Here is an 18485-nt window from a genome sequence, read left to right on the forward strand (position 1 = left end):
AAATTTTTAGATGTCTGCTAAATTCAGTATCGTGAGATAAAAAGAGTTTTGGATGATGAGACGATATATTGAACGAAAGATGGGAGACTGGAGTGTGCGTAGTATCGAAAAATTTTTTCGTATCATCATGTATAATACCCGTTATATATTTAGAAGATGTATTAGTACCGTACTAACTCTTGTAAGCGCTGCGTCAAAGAAGAAAATATTCATTCATAAGTATTACCGCTTCTAATTCACACTATTTGTAACTTAACTTCATAATAAGTATTTTCAATTATTAACTAGTAATTATTTAAATAATTATTTTAAAATTTTTCAGGTAAAAAATGATAAGCAAGACTTGCATCCTTCGAGGCAAATCGATCATCACGAAGGCTGCGATAAAAGGTATCCTTTGTTACATTTTACGCATTAAAAAAATTTTAATAATTTGCGTAATAAATATTATTTGATTATTTTGATAATTTGATGCACTTGTGGTAATTGGATCTTTGGAACAATAGAATTATTTGTTATCTTATCATTAAAAATATGACCTTACACAGACAGGTATCAATATTGTGTTTGACGTTGACATTTATCCAATATTTAATCCATTTTTTTCGATTTTGTTTTTTAATTTCCTGTGAGATAGAGTAAATAAAACTATTGAATTTAAATGAGAAGAAATTGGGTATTGAGATGCATTACTGTGGTACCCACTTGAGTTTAAGTGGAGTAAATTAAAGTAAATCGACCTTACTATTAGCTCGTTTGTACCTTGTTTAGTTTAACTATTTTATAATAATTTATTTTATTACTTTAAATTATCTGAAATATATACACTGCAGTAAGTTATTACGTTGTAACGACATGACATTCAAGTTAGCTGTCACCTGATCAATTTTTAATTTTATTTAACAATTAAATTTATAGTAAAAATTGATTTTAAAAAAATTGCGTTTTTTAATTTTTTTAAATTTCTAAATGGCATTTTTTTTTTTCTTATTTTTTTTGCCATAATTTATTTGTTATAAAATTTTTTAAATTATTAAATATGTGCTAAGTTAATTCTCATTCAAGTTAGCTGTCACCTGACCAATTTTCAATTTTATTTAACAATTTAATTTATTGTAAAAAATTGCATTTTTAATTTTTTAAAATTTCTAGATGTCAATTTTTTTTTTTCATATAATTTATTTGTTAACAAAAATTCTAAAAATTATTAAATATCTGCTAAATTAATTTTTATTTTAACCACGCAGGAGACAGAAATACATGGAGAAGATGTTTGACAACTGCAGCGTGTGTTGAACCCAAGGGTCCTAGTGTCAGAACTGAAATTCCTGGACCCGCATCTCGACATTTGTTTGATGAACTCAATAAATTTCAGGTATAAAAATAGCAGAAAAAAATTAAGTTATTAAAACTATTAATTTTTTGTCATTTCTACAATATGAGATTCAAATTTTTTTGGTTTTATTTAAGAAAATTAATTAGTACTAAAAAATATTTTTAAAAAATTATATTCATAGCTTTTCAGAAAAAATTCTTAGAATTAATCAGATAGATACTTGTCATTATAAAAAAATTAAGTTATCAAAACAATAAATTTTTTATTTTCAGTAAAAAAAGTAAATAAGGATTAAAAAAAAACTTGAAGTTAATATTTTTTTACAATAAATCTGTCGGTAATTATTTACAAGCGGGGTCTACCACACTGAAAAAGGATTTCTTAGTATTTAAGAAAATTTCCTTGTATTTAAAAAATCATTTTTTAAACATTATTTTTTAGTGTTTAAAAAATATTTCTTAGTATTTAAAAAATTTTTTTTAAATACTAAGAAATGTTATAAATACTAAGAAATATTTCTTGAATACTTAGAAATATTTTTTTAATACTAAGAAATGATTTCTTAAATACTAAGAAATCCTTCTATTAGTGCATTTTAATTTTCATTTTTTTTAACGGAATTTTTTTTTTTTAATTTTGATGGATTATTTTTTTTTTAAATACATAACAAAATGAACAATTAAAAAAAAAAATTTGATTACCACAATTTTAACAAATTTTTAAAACAATTTTTAAACTTTTTTTAAATTGTGATATTCAACTTTTTTTTTTAATTATTCGGTTTTTAATTTATTTAAAAAAAAAAAAAAAAAAAAATTATTAAAAACATAAGTCAAAATTTTTTTAAACTTTTGAAAGCAAAAAAGCTATCGAAATGTTTATATTTTTCTTTCACGACATTTCTTATCATAAATGCGCCGTAAAAATAAGCAAAATAAAAACATGTTAATGTTTCACCTAGATAAAGCAAAAAATAGGTTTGACCTCACTTGTAAATAATTACCAATCTATCTATTATTTCAAATGTCATTCGAAAAATAATTATGAAAAATCAAACTTAAAAAAATGTTATTTTATTTCCAGCAAGCAGCAACAGTCCAATTGTTTGCAGACTATGACAAATCATCAGGGAATTACATGGTAGACGTTGACGGGAATACACTATTGGACGTCTACATGCAAATATCATCAGTACCCCTGGGCTACAACCACCCAGCAATGTTGGAAGCTCTTTCGGATCCTCATAATCAAGTGCGTAAAATTATTTATTTGAATAATCGATTATTACCATAAATATCACAAAATCTCTTTTTTGTAGAGAGTAATCGTCAACAGACCAGCTCTGGGTGTCTATCCGGGTGCTGATTGGCCAAAAAAACTCAAGGATGTGCTACTACGGCCTGGAGTAATACTTTTTTTTTTTTTAATATTTAAATAATTGCGGTCAATGACACTAATTATAATTTTAATATGCATCAGGTCGCTCCCAAAGGCCTTGAACACATTACAACTATGATGTGTGGCTCATGCTCCAATGAAAATGCATTTAAAAATATATTTATGTGGTACGCTGAGAAAAATCGAGGCGGCAAGCCTTTTACCAAAGAAGAAATGGAATCTTGTATGGTAAATCAAATTCCTGGCTCGCCAAAATACTCAATTATGTCATTCCAAGGTATTGTAGATGACTAACTATTTAAAATATTATGTTACATATTTTAATTGTGTTTTTATTAATTATTAAGGAGCATTCCATGGGAGAACTCTCGGTTGTTTGTCTACAACACACAGTAAATATATTCATAAACTTGATGTACCTGCTTTTGACTGGCCAATTGCTAGCTTTCCTCATTACAAATACCCATTGGAAGATAATGTTAGCCAGAATGCTGCTCAAGATAAACGCTGTCTTGCTGAGGTATGTGTTTATTTTTTTATTGTAATTTATATAATTAAGTGAATAAAGAAAATTTTGTCTCCAGACTATTTATATGATAAAATAAATTTTTTTAATTAAATTTAGTATCATTGGAAAGGTCTTGAGCTAAATTTGTGCCTTTTCAACATTTGATAAAATGTTAGGTAGCTAGTAAGAGTTAAAATTTTTAATAAATAAATTTTTATATTAATCTCTTAGAAAAATCCTTAAAAAAATCATTCAATAATTATTTTTTTCGACCAAGTACATGGAAGGAACAAAATTACACTGTATATCCTCCCACATTATACTCAGGGTAATTTGTGGTGAAAAAAAATTTCAGATAATATCAGATATAATCCAAATTATACTAAATAATTTTTGTATTATACACTGAAACAACAAGATGACACTGGATATCATTCCAGATTATATTCAGTGATATCTGTAGTGAAAAAAAATTTCATATAATAGCTAGTATAATCCAGATTATACTGGGTGATATCGGGATTACACTCATTGTAATCTGGATTATACTAGCTACTATCTGAAATTTTTTTTTCACTCAGTATAATCTGGGATGGTATTCAGTGTCATCTTGTTCATTCCGTGTACTCAGTGTAATCTCCGATTTGACCAAGTAATTTTTCTGGTTATACCGCCCCAGATTACACTGAATATAATCTGAAAAAATATCCCGTATAATTTAAATTATACTCAGTAGAATCTTGGATTATATAATTTTTTCATAAATTGTGATATTAAACTTTTTTCTTTTTAATTTATAAATTTTTTTGAAAATTTGTTAAATTTGTGAAAATTGTGGTAATCAATTTTTTTTTAATTGTGCATTTTTTTTTTTTTTTTTTTTTTTTTTTTGTATATAAGCAGAAACATTACTTAGTCAAATCGGAGATTACACTGAGTATAATACAAAATAATTTAGTATAATCTGGATTATATTTGATGTTATCTGAAATTTTTTTTCACCACAGATTACACTGAGTATAATGTGGAAGGATATGCAGTGTAATTTTGTTCTTTCCGTGTACTGATAATCTTTAAATAATTTTCTTAATGCTTAAAAAAATTAAATTTTAAATTAAAAAGCTTTAAATAAAATTTTAATTTAAAAAACTTTGGACAAAAATTTTAATTATAAATTTTAAGAAAGCTTTTAATTAAAAAATTTTAAATTGGAATAGATTAGAATTTCACGATAAATAACATTTGTTTCATCAATCCAAAATTTTCTTATCTATAATCCGTAAATCTCAGTAGTTGCTTAGTGACTGCAGGTTGCTAGTTGATAATATTTAAATTTATAAATTTTGATTTTAAGATAAAAATTAAAAAATTATGATTATTAATATACTTTCAGATTGAAGAATTAATAGTTAAATTTGGCAAAGAAAAAAATGTACCAGTCGCTGGAATAATAATTGAACCAATCCAAGCAGAAGGCGGTGACAATCATGCTTCACCAGAATTCTTCCAACAATTACAAAAATTAACTAAAAAATACGGAATCGCATTGTTAATTGATGAAGTACAGACCGGTGGTGGTCCAACTGGTAAAATGTGGTGTCATGAACATTTCAATCTTCCATCTCCACCAGACGCTGTTACTTTCAGTAAAAAAATGCAATTGGGTGGTTATTATCATACTGCCGAATTCAGGTAAATATACATATCTTCAAAAAGTATTAAAACTGATAAAAATAATAAATAATTAGTACTTAAAGATATTGGATGGTCATTGAGATAACAAAAATCTGCTCTTTAGACCCAATCAAGGATACAGAGTCTTCAACACATGGATGGGTGACCCCAGCAAATTAATAATGTTGGAAGCTATAGTAAATATTATCCAAAGAGATAATTTATTGGAGAAAGTTTCAAAAGTTGGCGAGTACACTCTAGATAATCTCAAAAAAATAGAGAAAGAATTTTCGACCGTAATTAATTCATCTAGAGGTCGAGGTACTTTTATTGCTTTCAACGGAGCTACGCCTCAAATTCGTGATCAGATTGTCAAGAAGCTTTTGGCTAAAGGTAAAATTTTAAATTTTATTTTAATCATCTCAAATTGTTTATTAATTAATTATAATTTACTTTTTAGGCATCCAGGCTGGTGGATGTGGCGCAAATGCAATTAGATTAAGACCAGCTTTGACATTTGATCGCCTACACGCTGATATTTTTTTGGATGCATTGCGTAAAGTTCTCAAAGAGTAAATTAATCAAAATTATTAAACGTGGAAAATCTAAAGTCTTCTAAAAAAAGAACTATTAAAAATTTTATCATTTAAAATTTAAATATCTTTTTAATATTTTTGTATATAAAATTTACTTTATCTGTGTTTTGTTTTCTGAAAAAATATTTTTGGGTTCAAAGTATATTGACAATATTTGTCCGTGACTTTTAATTATTAAAAATATTTATTAGTTGTAAGAAATATCTGTCTTCCATTTACTGTTAAATTTTAAACATTTAAAAGAAAAATAAATGAAGTATTTAATGCTTAAATTATCTAGTATTTTTTCTATACTTAAATTTTATTTTTAAATATATTAATCTAAAAGAAAAATCAATTAATAAAGATATAAGTAAACCAATTAAATTTAATTAACAAAATACTTACAAATAAGATTACAGTTATATATCACTTTTAGTGTCTTGTACATTTATACACAATTTTATAATCAATATTATAAATCATTGTCTCTTCAATAAATCTCACGATATTTTCTTCAATATTTCCGACAAATGTTCGAATTGTGGAAGTTTACTTTTTCGTTTCACATATTCTATCGTTCTTGTCTGCAAATAAATTATTTTTTATTAGAATAATTTCCAGAAATTTTACAATAAATCTCGTTACTAATTACACACGTTTGCTCATTGGAAAATACTTGTTTGCTCATTTTAAAATTACGCGTGAGTTTTTTCATAAATTAAACTGTTATTTGTGTGCGACAAGTTTACTTTTCGTACGCAAATTATTTTTAGCACACTCAAACTATTCTTGTTGCACGCAATTGACTGTAAAAACTGCTAAAATTAAAATAAATAACAAAAAAAAAAAAAAAAAAACAAAAAAACACAATTTAACGGTCAATATTAAAGAAGTGAGGTTGACATTGCAAAGTTCATATTTTTAACGAAAGTAAAAATAATAAATTAATATTGAGTTGTTTAATTGTGATGAAAATTAATTTAGCAAAAATTTGATAATTTTAATAATTTTTATAAAAAATAAATTATGACAAAAAAAATTTTTTTTTAATATTGACATGTAGAAATTTTATAAAATAAAAAATGCAATTTTTTATGAATAATTTTTTGGAACAAATTTTTTTTTTACCATTTTTTCTTTACAAATTAATAAAATATAGACTTTTAATAATAAATTAGAATGAATAAGAGAAATTTAAAAATTTTAGTCATTTTCCGATTTCGCATGGAATTCTCCTACATCCTTTTGGCATTAGTAACGCGAAATCAATAAAAAATTTTTTGTATTCAACTATTGTTTTAATTATTAAAATCAATCAATACAATTAAAAAAAAAAAATTAACTTACTCGCATTTTTGGATCAGCACACCCGTGTTTCAGTGACAAATTCCACAAACTAACAGCTAAATTAGCCAGCGTAGATTGTTTGAGATCCGCTCGCATAACAAGCCGCCCAAATAAATCCATTGACAATGACGATTGCTTGTCATACTGATTAGTAGATCCCAAGAACTTTAAATGATTCAAAATTTCGTCTAAAACTTTAGTACAAATTTTATCAACTTCGCTAATAAATTTTTTATCGCTTCCATAGAGTCTATCATTGGAATCAACCTAAAAAATTACAATTATTATTTGCTGTCTTAAGGTATCAATTATTTTCAAAAATAATAACAGATTACCTTGTCTACATGATAAGGATAAGTTTCAAGCGTAATTGTAGACAGTAAATCAAGAACTCGTAAGTAGAGAGCACACTTGATTGAGCTGTTTTCATCAAAGCATCGTTGAACAGCATTAAGCAAGCCTCTCATCAAGTACAAAACACCGTGCTCAGGACTATCAGGAACAACGAGCAGCGTCGAGAGGAAGTTTGATAAATAAGAGAGTAAATAAGGCTCGGTATTTTTAGGCCGTCCATCAATTTCTATTGTCTTGGGCATCTCGGGAATGAGACTCAGTGCGGCTTTAAAACAGGCATCAGCTAAAAATAATAATTTTTTATTATTTAATTGATTTTATTATCCAAAATTTTAATAAATTAATAATAACTAGTGACCTGTAGTCTATCTATTTATATAAGAAAATTTTGGCTTAATGATTTTTTGATATTTATGATTATACATAGTTTTGATATTTTTTAAATGGATTTAACAAATAAAAGTTCTATTTTAGGATCAATTACAAACAATTCAATGGACAAATGTGACCGAACAAATTTATAGAACCGATAAACTATTCAAAACTGCTCCAAAAACTTAACATGAAAAATTGACTATTACTGAAAAATATATGAAACCGTGAAAAGGCATAAATTCTTATCAAGATCTATTTGATGATACCAAATTTAACAAAATTTTTTTTAGTCTTTTGATTACATAAATTAATTTTTGACCTAAAACCACATTCACTTGTACAAAACAAAATAAATAAATAAACAAATTTTGTTAATCGCGAAATTCGAATTTATCTAGAACTACCTCGAAAACTTGTCATAATAAATTAACTATTGCTGGAAAGCATATGAAACATTGGAAAGACATCAATTCAGCTCAAGACATTTCCAACGACACTAAGGGCCAGTTTTTCAATTCGAGATAAAATTTTATTCAATGCTAAAATATATCTATTTATTTTAGGCAAATACACTGAAAAAAAATTAACTTGAATAAAGAAAAAAATTCTTAAACCAAGAAAATAATTTCGAAGGGTTTCACTTTCTTGAATCAAGACGAAAAATTCTCGAATTGAGTAAAATTTACTTAAACCAAGAAAAATTTCTTAGCTTAAGAAATTCTCCACTCAAATTAAGAAAATGAAATCTTTCAAAATTATTTACTTGATTCAAGTAAATTTTTTTCTGTGAGATGTACTGATAATAAAAATTATATCTTGGATAAATTTTTATCCTGGATTAAAAAACTGGCCTTAAATTTAATTGAAAAAAATGCATTTTATCATATAAATATTCAAAATTTTCCTTATTCTCTTAATTATGTATATAATAATAATAATTATCATAACTAACCTTGACCAAGACACTGATTTAACAGCGCAACCTGTCCCGAAAGTAAATACAATTGCAAGCGAGTCGTAACAAGCGTCAACGAAGGAATAGTGATGAAGCAAAAAGCAGCACAGGCACGTACAAAAGCCGAAGTTCGTCTGGTATGATGTCCCCTGATGATCTTCCTGGTTTCAACAGCCTGGCGATTAACGCACTGAACTAGTTGAATATGTACAGCATCCAGATTAGGAAAAGCAGCTCTTGCCTCAGCATAATAATTAAGCTGCTTTTCGAAATCCCGTCCATAGTCAACGCGTTGCACCAGATCGCAAATCAGCGCGCCAATTTGTCGTTTCTCATCTTCTACACTCAATGCATTCACTGAGTCATGCATGATCCTCGCGATGTACATCAGAGCGTTTATTATTATCGGGTCTGTAACCAGACCACTCTGAGCCCTGAAACCTTCGATTATATTTTTACAGACTTCAACTTTGATACTTTCCTTGTGAAACAAATCAATGAGAGGTAAAAAATTGTCCATCGCCAAAAGCGACTCAAAGTCTTGAGTTTTCGCCACTATTTTTTCAACTATTGCTTGCAATTGCGGGTAGTAATTTTCATACATACGCTTGGGGCTCAAATGATTGATTATTTCTTTCAAAAATTCGTTTAATTCTTTAACTGAAAAATGCATTACGACAAATTGTATCCAGACTTCAGCGCAGTGCATAAATTTAACTGGCTCTTGCAGACTTGTAATGTATCTCCATATTATTTCATAAACGGCTTGACAATCGTCTCGTGGCAAGTCTTCCTGGACGAGACACTCGCCCAGACTTCGGTACAGCAGATACTGAGGAAAGCTAATGTCTTGTTTACACTCATCAACAAGCTCAACGAACTCCATAGCTCGAGATGAAATGTACGCTGGTTTGAAGGCAACGAGTATTGCATTTAATAATAATGCACAATTGGCTTGTAATTTACAACGTGATATCACTTCTGACAGTATAGTTTCATCGGCAGTACGAGTTAACACCTGAAGTATCCAGTCCAGCGCTGGTGTGTACAGATTTAAGTATATAAATATTGATATATTCTGACGGTTTAACTCGGTTTTCATTGTTTGTGTAAATAATTGATTGTACGTTAGCAAAAAGTCGTAAATATTTTCACGTATAAATTCGTAGTCCGCTGTTTTAAGGGCGAGACCCACTCGGCATAGGTAGCATCTTGCGTAAGCAGCGATCAACGGATTTCCAATACCACGAATCATTTTAGTAATGCGTAGCAGGGCTGTGTTAAACTCAGTTGTTGTTAAAAAACTGTATGATTTAATTATTGCCATTTCCACGTATAGGCGTGGTACTAGTTCGCGAATTGATGCTATTTTGTAAAACCAATTTCGGCAGGTTTCTTTGGCATTTTCTGGAACCATATCTGGTGTAAAATTATCTGGAAGACTTTTAGGTACTTTACTACCAGGTCTGTAAATATATTTTTTTATCAATTTTAATTGTATTAATTTTTCTAAAAAATTATGTATTAAATTAACACCAAATTAATATTATTACTCCATAAGCTCTTCAATTTATGAATGATACTGAAGTTAAAAGACATCTGACAATTTTTTTTATTTTTATAATAATTTAATTATTATAAAAAAAATTTACTTAAAAAATTCTACATCCCAAGTAGCACAAATTTTTTTTTTGTTAATGTTTTGTTGAATTTAAGATTACGATTAATAATTTTTGATTTTTTGTTGAGTAAAATCTATCAATATTTTTTTTTAAGCTTGGGATGTAGAAATTCAAAAAAATTATAAATGCGAATGTTTTAAAACATTTTTTTTATCATATTTGATTATTTATAAAATTCTAAAAAATTATCATATTGAATTAATTTGATGCAATATTAATTTTAATTTAAATATAAAATATAAAAAAAAACTTACTTGTAGTAATCAGCCTTAACTTTCAGTCTTTCATAGACAAGTTTACCAAATATATCAAGAATATCAGTAATAAGAACAAATTTACTAGGATAAAAAGCCATTCCCGATGTATCAACCAGCAGTTTCGCACACTGAATAGCAATCTTCAACGCTTTAACTCTTAGATCCATATGCCAAGCTTGGACCAGCTCATTGTTCAACTGTTCTATCCTCGACACGTACTCCTGCTGGGACAAGTCCAGCATTTGCCTCACAGAGCCTTCTTCAAAATCATCCAGCTGCTCCAGGCGGTTTCGTACCTTGTCCACTAGATTGTTAGCCTGAACTTTAACCACTGCAACAATAAATAAATAAATAAATAAATAAATAAATAAATAAATTACAAGAATAATTCAAGAAAAAAAGCAAGCATTAAATAAAAATTAAATAAACTACCTTTTTCTCCACCAGATAAAAAACTCGTGACTATCGAAAGTTTTTCCGAAGTCGTATACTTATTCAAAATAGAGGCCCGGCGTACAGACCAAGGTTCAACAAATTCATCAGAAGTGTCACGGGGTTTTTTACCCGGCGCTACTAAACTTGACGAGTAATCCCATTCATCGGCGGCCATGCGAGACAGAGGATCCAGTTCTTCTCGTGCAAATTGCGTAAGCGGATCGCCGCCATCCAACGCCGTATGTCCCGACAATGGATCACCCACAAGGCTAGCATTTATCGGCGTGTGAGTTGGTGTCGGTGTACCAGTGGACGTGCTAGCACTTGTGCTTCTTAGTGTGCCTCTTCTTACTCCAGACTTTCCATCTATCAACTACAAAATTCATTTTTTTAATTTTAATTTATCAATTAAACTTATTGAATAATTTTTATATTAAGTAAAAAATTTACTGATATTGTGGTAGGCTTCAGCGGATGTTCTCCAGTCTCTTCTAGAGCCAGAGGCTTCAATATTTTCACTTCCGTTCGACATGATACCCTAAAAATAAAAAAAAAAAAAAAACGATTTGTTGATATTATTTTTTTTAGTTACAGCAAAATATTAAAAATTGTAAGGGAATATTATTTACCAGCTGATTTCTGTCATGGCTTCAAACAGTCGATTTACAACACAACACACGCCTTCAAAATCAATTACTTATTATTGCTCCTATTTTGTTCCCATTTATTTATTATTATTATTTATCTATATACATTTTGATTATTTGTGTTTTTTTTTATTTATTATTTCTGAGTATTTTCTCGGGACTAATTTGTTTATAAATAATTTTTTTTGAGTCCTTTTGAACCGATGGTCCCTAGGTGTGTTTTCCTCAGATAAAAAAAATTATCCGGCACTTTAACGCCATCTTTAATTCGATTTCAACTGTAGTCTTTTTTTTACTATATATTTTCCCGGTTAAATTCGTTGGTTATATTTGTTATCATTGCGAAGTTTGATTTATACTTTTAACAGTTTAAACATTTTTTTTATTATGTAATTAAAATAAAAGAAAAAAATTCATGATAAAAATTGTGAAATTATGAAAGTAAATATAAAAAATTTTAAGAAATTATGTACTTTATGAAATTGAAAAATTTTTTGCTATATATTTATCTTTTAGTATTCTTTTTATGATATTGAAATCATAAAAAGCTGATATCTGACGATTTTTTTTTATAAACATTAAAAAATTATTATTTTGAAAGCTTTTTTGCCTTCAAAAGTTGGAAAAAATTTTGGCTCTTATGGGTTTAGATAAAATTTCTATTTTATCTTTTTTTGATGTTTTTGAAATATTTTTTTTTTTAAAAGTATATAAAAAAACGAATGATTAAAAAAAAAGTTGACTATCATAATACTGAAGTTAGCGGTCAGTTGTCAATTTAAAAAATTTTTTTAACAAATTAATTACAATAAAAAAATGCTTCTAAAAATTTTCACTTGTAATTTTTATTAATTTTCACATGCGAAACTTTTTAATTAAATTTTTTTTCAATAATTTAATTGCTATAAAATTATAAAAAATTTTTAACTAACAAATTTGTTTCAAAAATAATTATTTAAAAATTGCATTTTTTAATTTGTAAAATTTCTACTTGTCACTTTTTTTTCTAATTTTTTTTTGCTATAATCTATTTGTTATAAAAATTCTTAAAATTATTGAGTATCTGCTAAATTAATTTTTGACTGCTTGTTATGACATAAAAGTTAGCTATCATCTGACCATTTTTTAATTTTTTTTAACAAACAAATTTGTTTCAAACAATATTTTTTTTTAAATTGCATTTTTTAATTTTTAAAATTTCTTACTTGTCAATTTTTTTTGCAATAATTTATTTGTTATAAAAGTTCTTAAATTTGTACTTAATTTTTGATTTTTTGTAGAGTAAAATTTTCAAAAAAGTCAACTTTCTTTTATGACGCTTGGGAATAATACTGAAGTTAGCCGTCAGCTGTCAATTTAAAAAATTTTAATAACAAATCAATTATAATCAAAAAATTCTTCTAAAAATGTTCATTTGTAATTTTTATTAATTTTCACGTGTTGAATTTTTCAATAAAATTTTTTTTTATAATAATTTAATTGTTATAAAATTTTAAACAAATTTTTAATGCTGTAAACTTCAGTGTCATCGCTTGGGATCAGATTACAGACCTACAAATCGGGTAAAGTTTGGCGCCAAAAGTTCAGTTTAAATGTACGCAGTATTCCGTAAGTGTAATTTTTTTTTGAGGTTACAAAATTTTATGAAGTCATCGGAAGTTTTGGTTCTTAAAAGATATTTTATATGTCATTTTGCTGATATTAATCAATTATAACAATGAGTTATCCTTACAATAAAAATACATGAGAGTGTGAAGTTAGTCAATAGTCGCAATTCGCAAAAAATGGGACCGAATTCCTTATTGGTCGAAATTAAGGCGCGCTATTTAAATTTCTAGTATTTAAAATAATAAAATTCATTAGCACAAACTATACCAACGAAAGTTATATTCCCACTTTTTTTTTTTTATTGAAGAAAGTGCAATTCCATAAACTAAATAATATGCAATTGAAACAATAATCCTTCAACAGATGAGAAACTACTGCTTGAAAAAAATATTTAACAGCTTGCGTATATACACACTAGAGTACACCAGAATTGTTTTCACATAACTGCAAATAGAAGATTTGCATCTACAAACAATAGTTTGTTAGTTTGGTTTGCGTCTTCGTGCACTTTACGTCGGTAATTTGATTAGTACAATGTGAAAATTTCATATTAAACTTGTATTATATAGTAAATAAAATAAAATAGAAATAATTTTATTAATTCAACGCAATGGCGACTTCCATTGAGATTCCTCTCAAGGATACTGACGAGGTATGTGCCAGATTAAATAATTTTAACCGCAAAAGTTACATTTTCCTCCGAAAAATTTTTCGCCAAACAACCGGGTTTAATCTTTCAAAATATAACCTCAGATTCTATATGATGCATTGAATATAAATTGTAATAATAAATATGCATAATATGTAATTATAATTATAACATTTTTATTAAAAAATATTTTTTTTTTTAGGTTATTGAGCTTAGTATAAATCAACTGCCAGATGGAGATGAAGTTCTCACTATTCTGCGTCAAGAATCTGCTAAACTGCACATCTGGGTCGACTTGGCTGTAAATACTTTATTTAATTAATATTTTTGATTTTAGAATATCAACAATTTTCATGATAGTGAAATTAACAGATATCTATCAATTTTTTGATGACACTGAAGTTGGCAGACTTAAAAATTATTTTGAAATTTTATAATGATGCAATTATTAAAAAAACAATTAATTAAAAAGTTTCACATGTGAAAATTAATAAAAATTACAAGTAAAAATTTTTAGAAGCATTTTTTCATTGTAATTAATTTGTTGAAAAAATTTTTTAAATTAACAGCTTACCGCTAACTTCAGTATCATTTTTATTAGAGATTTATATTTATTTCTTTATAAAGTTGTTATTTATAATAAAAATAAAAAAATTGTCAGAAGTCTGCTGATTTTATTATTATAAAATAAAATAAGTTTGGAAAATACAAAAGTGCACAACTGATAATGCTCATTTAATTATGAATTATTAATAAAATGAAGAATGTGAAAAAAAAATATATACATAAAACAAGTCAACTAAGATAATTTATTTATTTATTTATTTTTTTTTTTTTATATAGCTCGCATACTATAAACAACAGAACATCGATGACTTCATCAAGATTTTGGAGTCTTCGCGCAATGATGCAAACACCGAATACAAGGAGTTCGAAAAGGATCAAATGCGCGCCCTGGACATGCTGGCAGCTTACTACGTCCAGGAAGCGAACCGCGAGAAGAACAAAGACAAAAAGCGTGACCTGTTCACCAAGGCCACGCTACTGTACACTACTGCTGACAAAATAATAATGTACGATCAGAATCACTTGCTGGGACGAGCTTACTTCTGTTTACTCGAAGGCGACAAGCTAGATCAAGCGGATGCGCAATTCAATTTTGTGTTGAACCAGTCGCAAAACAATATTCCATCTCTCCTCGGAAAAGCTTGCATCGCCTTCAACAAAAAAGACTACCGAGGTGCGTTAGCCTTTTACAAAAAAGCCCTGAGAACAAATCCTAATTGTCCTGCAGCAGTTCGTTTGGGAATGGGCCACTGTTTCATGAAGTTAAATAACCAGGATAAAGCACGATTGGCGTTCGAACGTGCTCTTCAACTCGATCCACAGTGTGTTGGTGCTCTAGTTGGATTGTCTGTATTAAAATTGAACCTCCAGCAGTCTGACGACATAAGAAGTGGAGTTCAAATGCTTTCCAAGGCTTACACCATCGATTCTACGAACCCGATGGTGTTGAATCACCTTGCGAATCACTTTTTCTTCAAGAAAGATTACAACAAAGTCCAGCATCTAGCATTGCACGCTTTCCATAACACAGAAAACGAAGCGATGCGCGCTGAAAGTTGCTACCAATTAGCACGAGCGTTCCACGTCCAGAGAGACTATGATCAAGCCTTTCAATATTACTACCAAGCTACTCAGTTTGCACCATCAGCATTTGTTCTCCCGCATTTCGGTCTAGGTCAGATGTACGTCTACCGCGGGGACTCGGAAAACGCAGCCCAGTGCTTTGAAAAAGTCCTCAAAGTTCAGCCCGGCAATTACGAAACCATGAAGATCTTGGGATCGCTGTACGCAAACTCACCATCGCAATCAAAGCGTGATATCGCCAGAAACCATCTCAGAAAAGTAACTGAGCAGTTTCCCGATGACGTGGAAGCTTGGATAGAGCTTGCTCAAATTCTCGAGCAGACTGACTTGAATGGCGCGTTGAACGCGTACGGAACAGCCACCAAAATATTGAAAGAAAAAGTTGAAGCTGACATTCCTCCAGAGATTTTAAACAACGTCGGAGCGCTGCATTATCGTCTTGGTAATTTAGAAGAAGCGCGTAAAAATCTTGAAGAATCGCTGGCTCGTTCTAGAGCAGACGCTCAGGATGATCCTAATTACTACAACTCAATCGCCGTGACAACTACTTACAATTTGGCACGACTTAACGAAGCGCTCTGTGTTTTTGATCGCGCTGAAAAATTGTACAAGGATATTCTTAAAGAGCATCCTAATTACATGGACTGTTACTTAAGATTAGGTTGTATGGCGAGAGATAAGGGACAGATTTATGAAGCTTCCGATTGGTTTAAAGACGCGTTGAGGATAAATAATGAGCACCCAGACGCGTGGTCTCTGCTGGGTAATTTGCATCTTGCAAAAATGGAGTGGGGGCCTGGTCAGAAGAAATTTGAAAGAATTCTCAAGAATCCATCGACTAGTACTGATGCATACTCGCTGATTGCGCTGGGTAATATTTGGTTACAAACCTTGCACCAGAGCGGCAAAGACAAAGAGCGCGAAAAGCGTCATCAAGATCGAGCTTTGATGATGTACAAGCAGGTGTTGCGTAACGATCCGAAAAATATTTGGGCTGCTAATGGAATCGGCGCGGTTTTGGCTCATAAAGGCTGTGTTAATGAAGCGCGAGATATATTTGCGCAAGTTAGAGAAGCTACCGCGGAATTCTACGATGTTTGGTTGAATATAGCACATATTTATGTTGAACAGAAACAATTTGTCAGTGCGATTCAGATGTATGAGAACTGTTTGAGAAAGTTTTACAAGTATCATCATGTTGAGGTGCTGCAGTATCTTGCACGAGCGTATTTCAAGGCTGGAAAATTGAAGGAAGCCAAGATGACGTTGCTGAAAGCGCGACGAGTTGCTCCACAAGATACTATTCTGCTGTATAATATTGCGTTGGTACTTCAACGACTTGCTACGCAGATTCTCAAGGATGAAAAGTCAACGCTGACAACTGTACTTCAAGCAGTACACGAATTGGGATTGTCACATAAGTACTTTCAATATTTGGCGGCTCATGGTGATAGAATGGAACAGCTGGCGGAAGCTGAGGCTCGCAGGTGCCAAGATCTTCTTTCACAGGCTCAGTATCATGTTGCTAGGGCACGTAGATTGGATGAAGAAGAAAAGATGCTCCGTAAGAAGCAAGAGGAGGAGAGGCTAGCGTTTAAATTGAAGCAGAATGAAGAAAAGAAAATAATTGAAGAGATGAAACGGCAAAAAGAAGAAGCGATGTTGCAAAAGCGACAGGAGTATGTAGAAAAAACTAAAAATGCGCTTGTTTTTGGAGAAATGCCGTCAGAAAAAGCTACCAAGAAAGGAAAGCGAGGAAGATCTGACCAATATGTTAGTGACAGTGGTGGCTCGGGCGGTGAAGAGAGAAGACCTGACGATGCACCGAGAGAGAAGAATAAGAAAAGGAAGGTCAGCAGTGACGGAAAAGAGCGCAGAAGTAGAAAGTCGGATAATGATAAGCCCAAAGGCCCACGAGGCAGAAAACTTGGCAGTGGAAAGAAACCAAAGAAACCGGCACCAGAGGTCATCAGAAACTCCAAGTTTCTGTCTAAAGAGACCATCTCGACGAGTGAGTCGGAAAGCGAGGACGAGAGAAAGAAAGACCAGCCAGGCAGCAGCAAAAACAAAAAGAGGATCCGATCTGAATCGGAAGGCTCTCGATCCCGTTCAAGGTCCAGAAGCGGCTCGAGAAGTTCATCGCGTTCAAAGTCCACATCTAAGTCTAGATCTCGATCCAAAAGCGGCTCACGATCAAGGTCCAGATCCGGATCTCGTTCCAGGTCTAGGTCTCGCTCCAAGAGTGGTTCACGATCGAGGTCCAGGTCTGGATCTCGACACAGTAGAAGTCGATCAAGATCACGATCTAGGTCTAAGTCGAGATCACGATCAAGATCAAAATCTAAGTCCGGCTCGCCAGCTAGGTCTAGATCGGGCTCCAGGAAAAGCGGCTCCAGAAGCAGATCAAGGTCCAGGTCCAGATCTGCCAGTGGCTCGAGAAAGAGCGGTTCAAGGTCTCGGTCACGGTCACGATCCAAAAGTCGTTCAAGGTCTAAATCTAAAAGCCGCTCTCGGAGTAGATCTCGTAGTGCGAGTGGCTCTGCTAGGTAATTACTGACATTTTTATTTAAGTTTATTGGTTTTATTATAAATAAATCATTAAAGATTTTCTACAGTGGTTAAACTCTGTACTTAATTGATTATAGTGTAAAATTTATATAAATATGTTGAACAATAATAAATTATTTATTACAGGTCTGCTTCACCGGTGTCAAGAAAATCAGTTTCAGAGAGTGATGGTTAATCTGTAGGCTGTCACGCAGTGTAATAAATACACTAATATAACTATTTTAATACGATATTATATTGTAAATAAGTCAGAATAATTAGGAAGTAATGAAATATAGTATTTAAGGTTTATAAAGTAAGATGTCTATTGACTAAATAAAGACATGTATGAATTTGTTAATTATTTTAGTAAAAACAATCTAAAAAATAAAATAACTAATACTCACACTATTTCTTCATTTACTTACCTGTTAATCAGATTTTTGAGCTGGCTTGTTCATGATAATCATCGTAATAATTAAATC

General features: G+C 30.2%; 3 protein-coding genes across 6 annotated transcripts; 2 read left to right on the plus strand and 1 right to left on the minus strand.

Moving 5' to 3' along the window:
- Positions 1-163: 163 nt before the first annotated feature.
- Positions 164-5761, plus strand: LOC141531812 (4-aminobutyrate aminotransferase, mitochondrial). Of its 4 annotated transcripts, none has more exons than XM_074249832.1 (10): positions 164-219; positions 323-390; positions 1248-1375; positions 2420-2587; positions 2655-2741; positions 2816-3011; positions 3082-3254; positions 4636-4934; positions 5041-5309; positions 5377-5761. In XM_074249832.1, the coding sequence occupies exons 2-10, from the start codon at positions 330-332 to the stop codon at positions 5490-5492; spliced, it is 1497 nt and encodes a 498-aa protein (XP_074105933.1). In that variant the 5' UTR covers positions 164-219; positions 323-329; the 3' UTR covers positions 5493-5761. The 4 variants fall into 4 exon arrangements, with proteins under 4 accessions (XP_074105933.1, XP_074105932.1, XP_074105934.1 ...); XM_074249831.1 differs by having other exon boundaries at positions 165-247; XM_074249833.1 differs by lacking the exon at positions 164-219 and having other exon boundaries at positions 251-390.
- A 104-nt stretch (positions 5762-5865) lies between these two features.
- LOC141531815 (VPS35 endosomal protein-sorting factor-like) lies at positions 5866-11766 on the minus strand. Its single transcript, XM_074249839.1, has 8 exons — positions 11529-11766; positions 11350-11437; positions 10897-11272; positions 10462-10795; positions 8523-9991; positions 7177-7478; positions 6842-7108; positions 5866-6078 (listed from the first exon to the last, which is right to left on the minus strand). Exons 1-8 carry the CDS (start codon positions 11543-11545, stop codon positions 5995-5997), a joined length of 2937 nt encoding a protein of 978 aa, XP_074105940.1. The 5' UTR covers positions 11546-11766; the 3' UTR covers positions 5866-5994.
- A 1896-nt stretch (positions 11767-13662) lies between these two features.
- Positions 13663-18406, plus strand: LOC141531809 (RNA polymerase-associated protein CTR9 homolog). The gene is made up of 4 exons (XM_074249823.1): positions 13663-13806; positions 14006-14104; positions 14647-17999; positions 18148-18406. The coding sequence occupies exons 1-4, from the start codon at positions 13765-13767 to the stop codon at positions 18194-18196; spliced, it is 3543 nt and encodes a 1180-aa protein (XP_074105924.1). The 5' UTR covers positions 13663-13764; the 3' UTR covers positions 18197-18406.
- Positions 18407-18485: the final 79 nt, after the last annotated feature.

This window comes from Cotesia typhae, unplaced genomic scaffold (assembly GCF_013202065.1).
Source record: "Cotesia typhae breed Kobodo isofemale line unplaced genomic scaffold, CoteBio_Ctyphae contig_50, whole genome shotgun sequence".
In the NCBI taxonomy this organism is placed as follows: domain Eukaryota; kingdom Metazoa; phylum Arthropoda; class Insecta; order Hymenoptera; family Braconidae; genus Cotesia; species Cotesia typhae.

Bases quoted from the DNA above. Each gene is read 5' to 3' on its own strand.
- LOC141531809 (XM_074249823.1), top strand. From the start codon at position 13,765: ATGGCGACTTCCATTGAGATTCCTCTCAAGGATACTGACGAG. The intron at 14,105-14,646 runs GTAAATACTTTA...TTTTTTATATAG, and splicing joins ACATCTGGGTCGACTTGGCT to CTCGCATACTATAAACAACA. The intron at 18,000-18,147 runs GTAATTACTGAC...TATTTATTACAG, and splicing joins AGTGCGAGTGGCTCTGCTAG to GTCTGCTTCACCGGTGTCAA.
- LOC141531815 (XM_074249839.1), bottom strand. The intron at 7,109-7,176 runs GTAATCTGTTAT...GTAATTTTTTAG, and splicing joins ATCCTTATCATGTAGACAAG to GTTGATTCCAATGATAGACT. The intron at 6,079-6,841 runs GTAAGTTAATTT...ATTTATTTGCAG, and splicing joins GTGCTGATCCAAAAATGCGA to ACAAGAACGATAGAATATGT.
- LOC141531812 (XM_074249832.1), top strand. From the start codon at position 330: ATGATAAGCAAGACTTGCATCCTTCGAGGCAAATCGATCATCACGAAG. The intron at 2,742-2,815 runs GTAATACTTTTT...AATATGCATCAG, and splicing joins ATGTGCTACTACGGCCTGGA to GTCGCTCCCAAAGGCCTTGA. The intron at 3,255-4,635 runs GTATGTGTTTAT...ATATACTTTCAG, and splicing joins ATAAACGCTGTCTTGCTGAG to ATTGAAGAATTAATAGTTAA.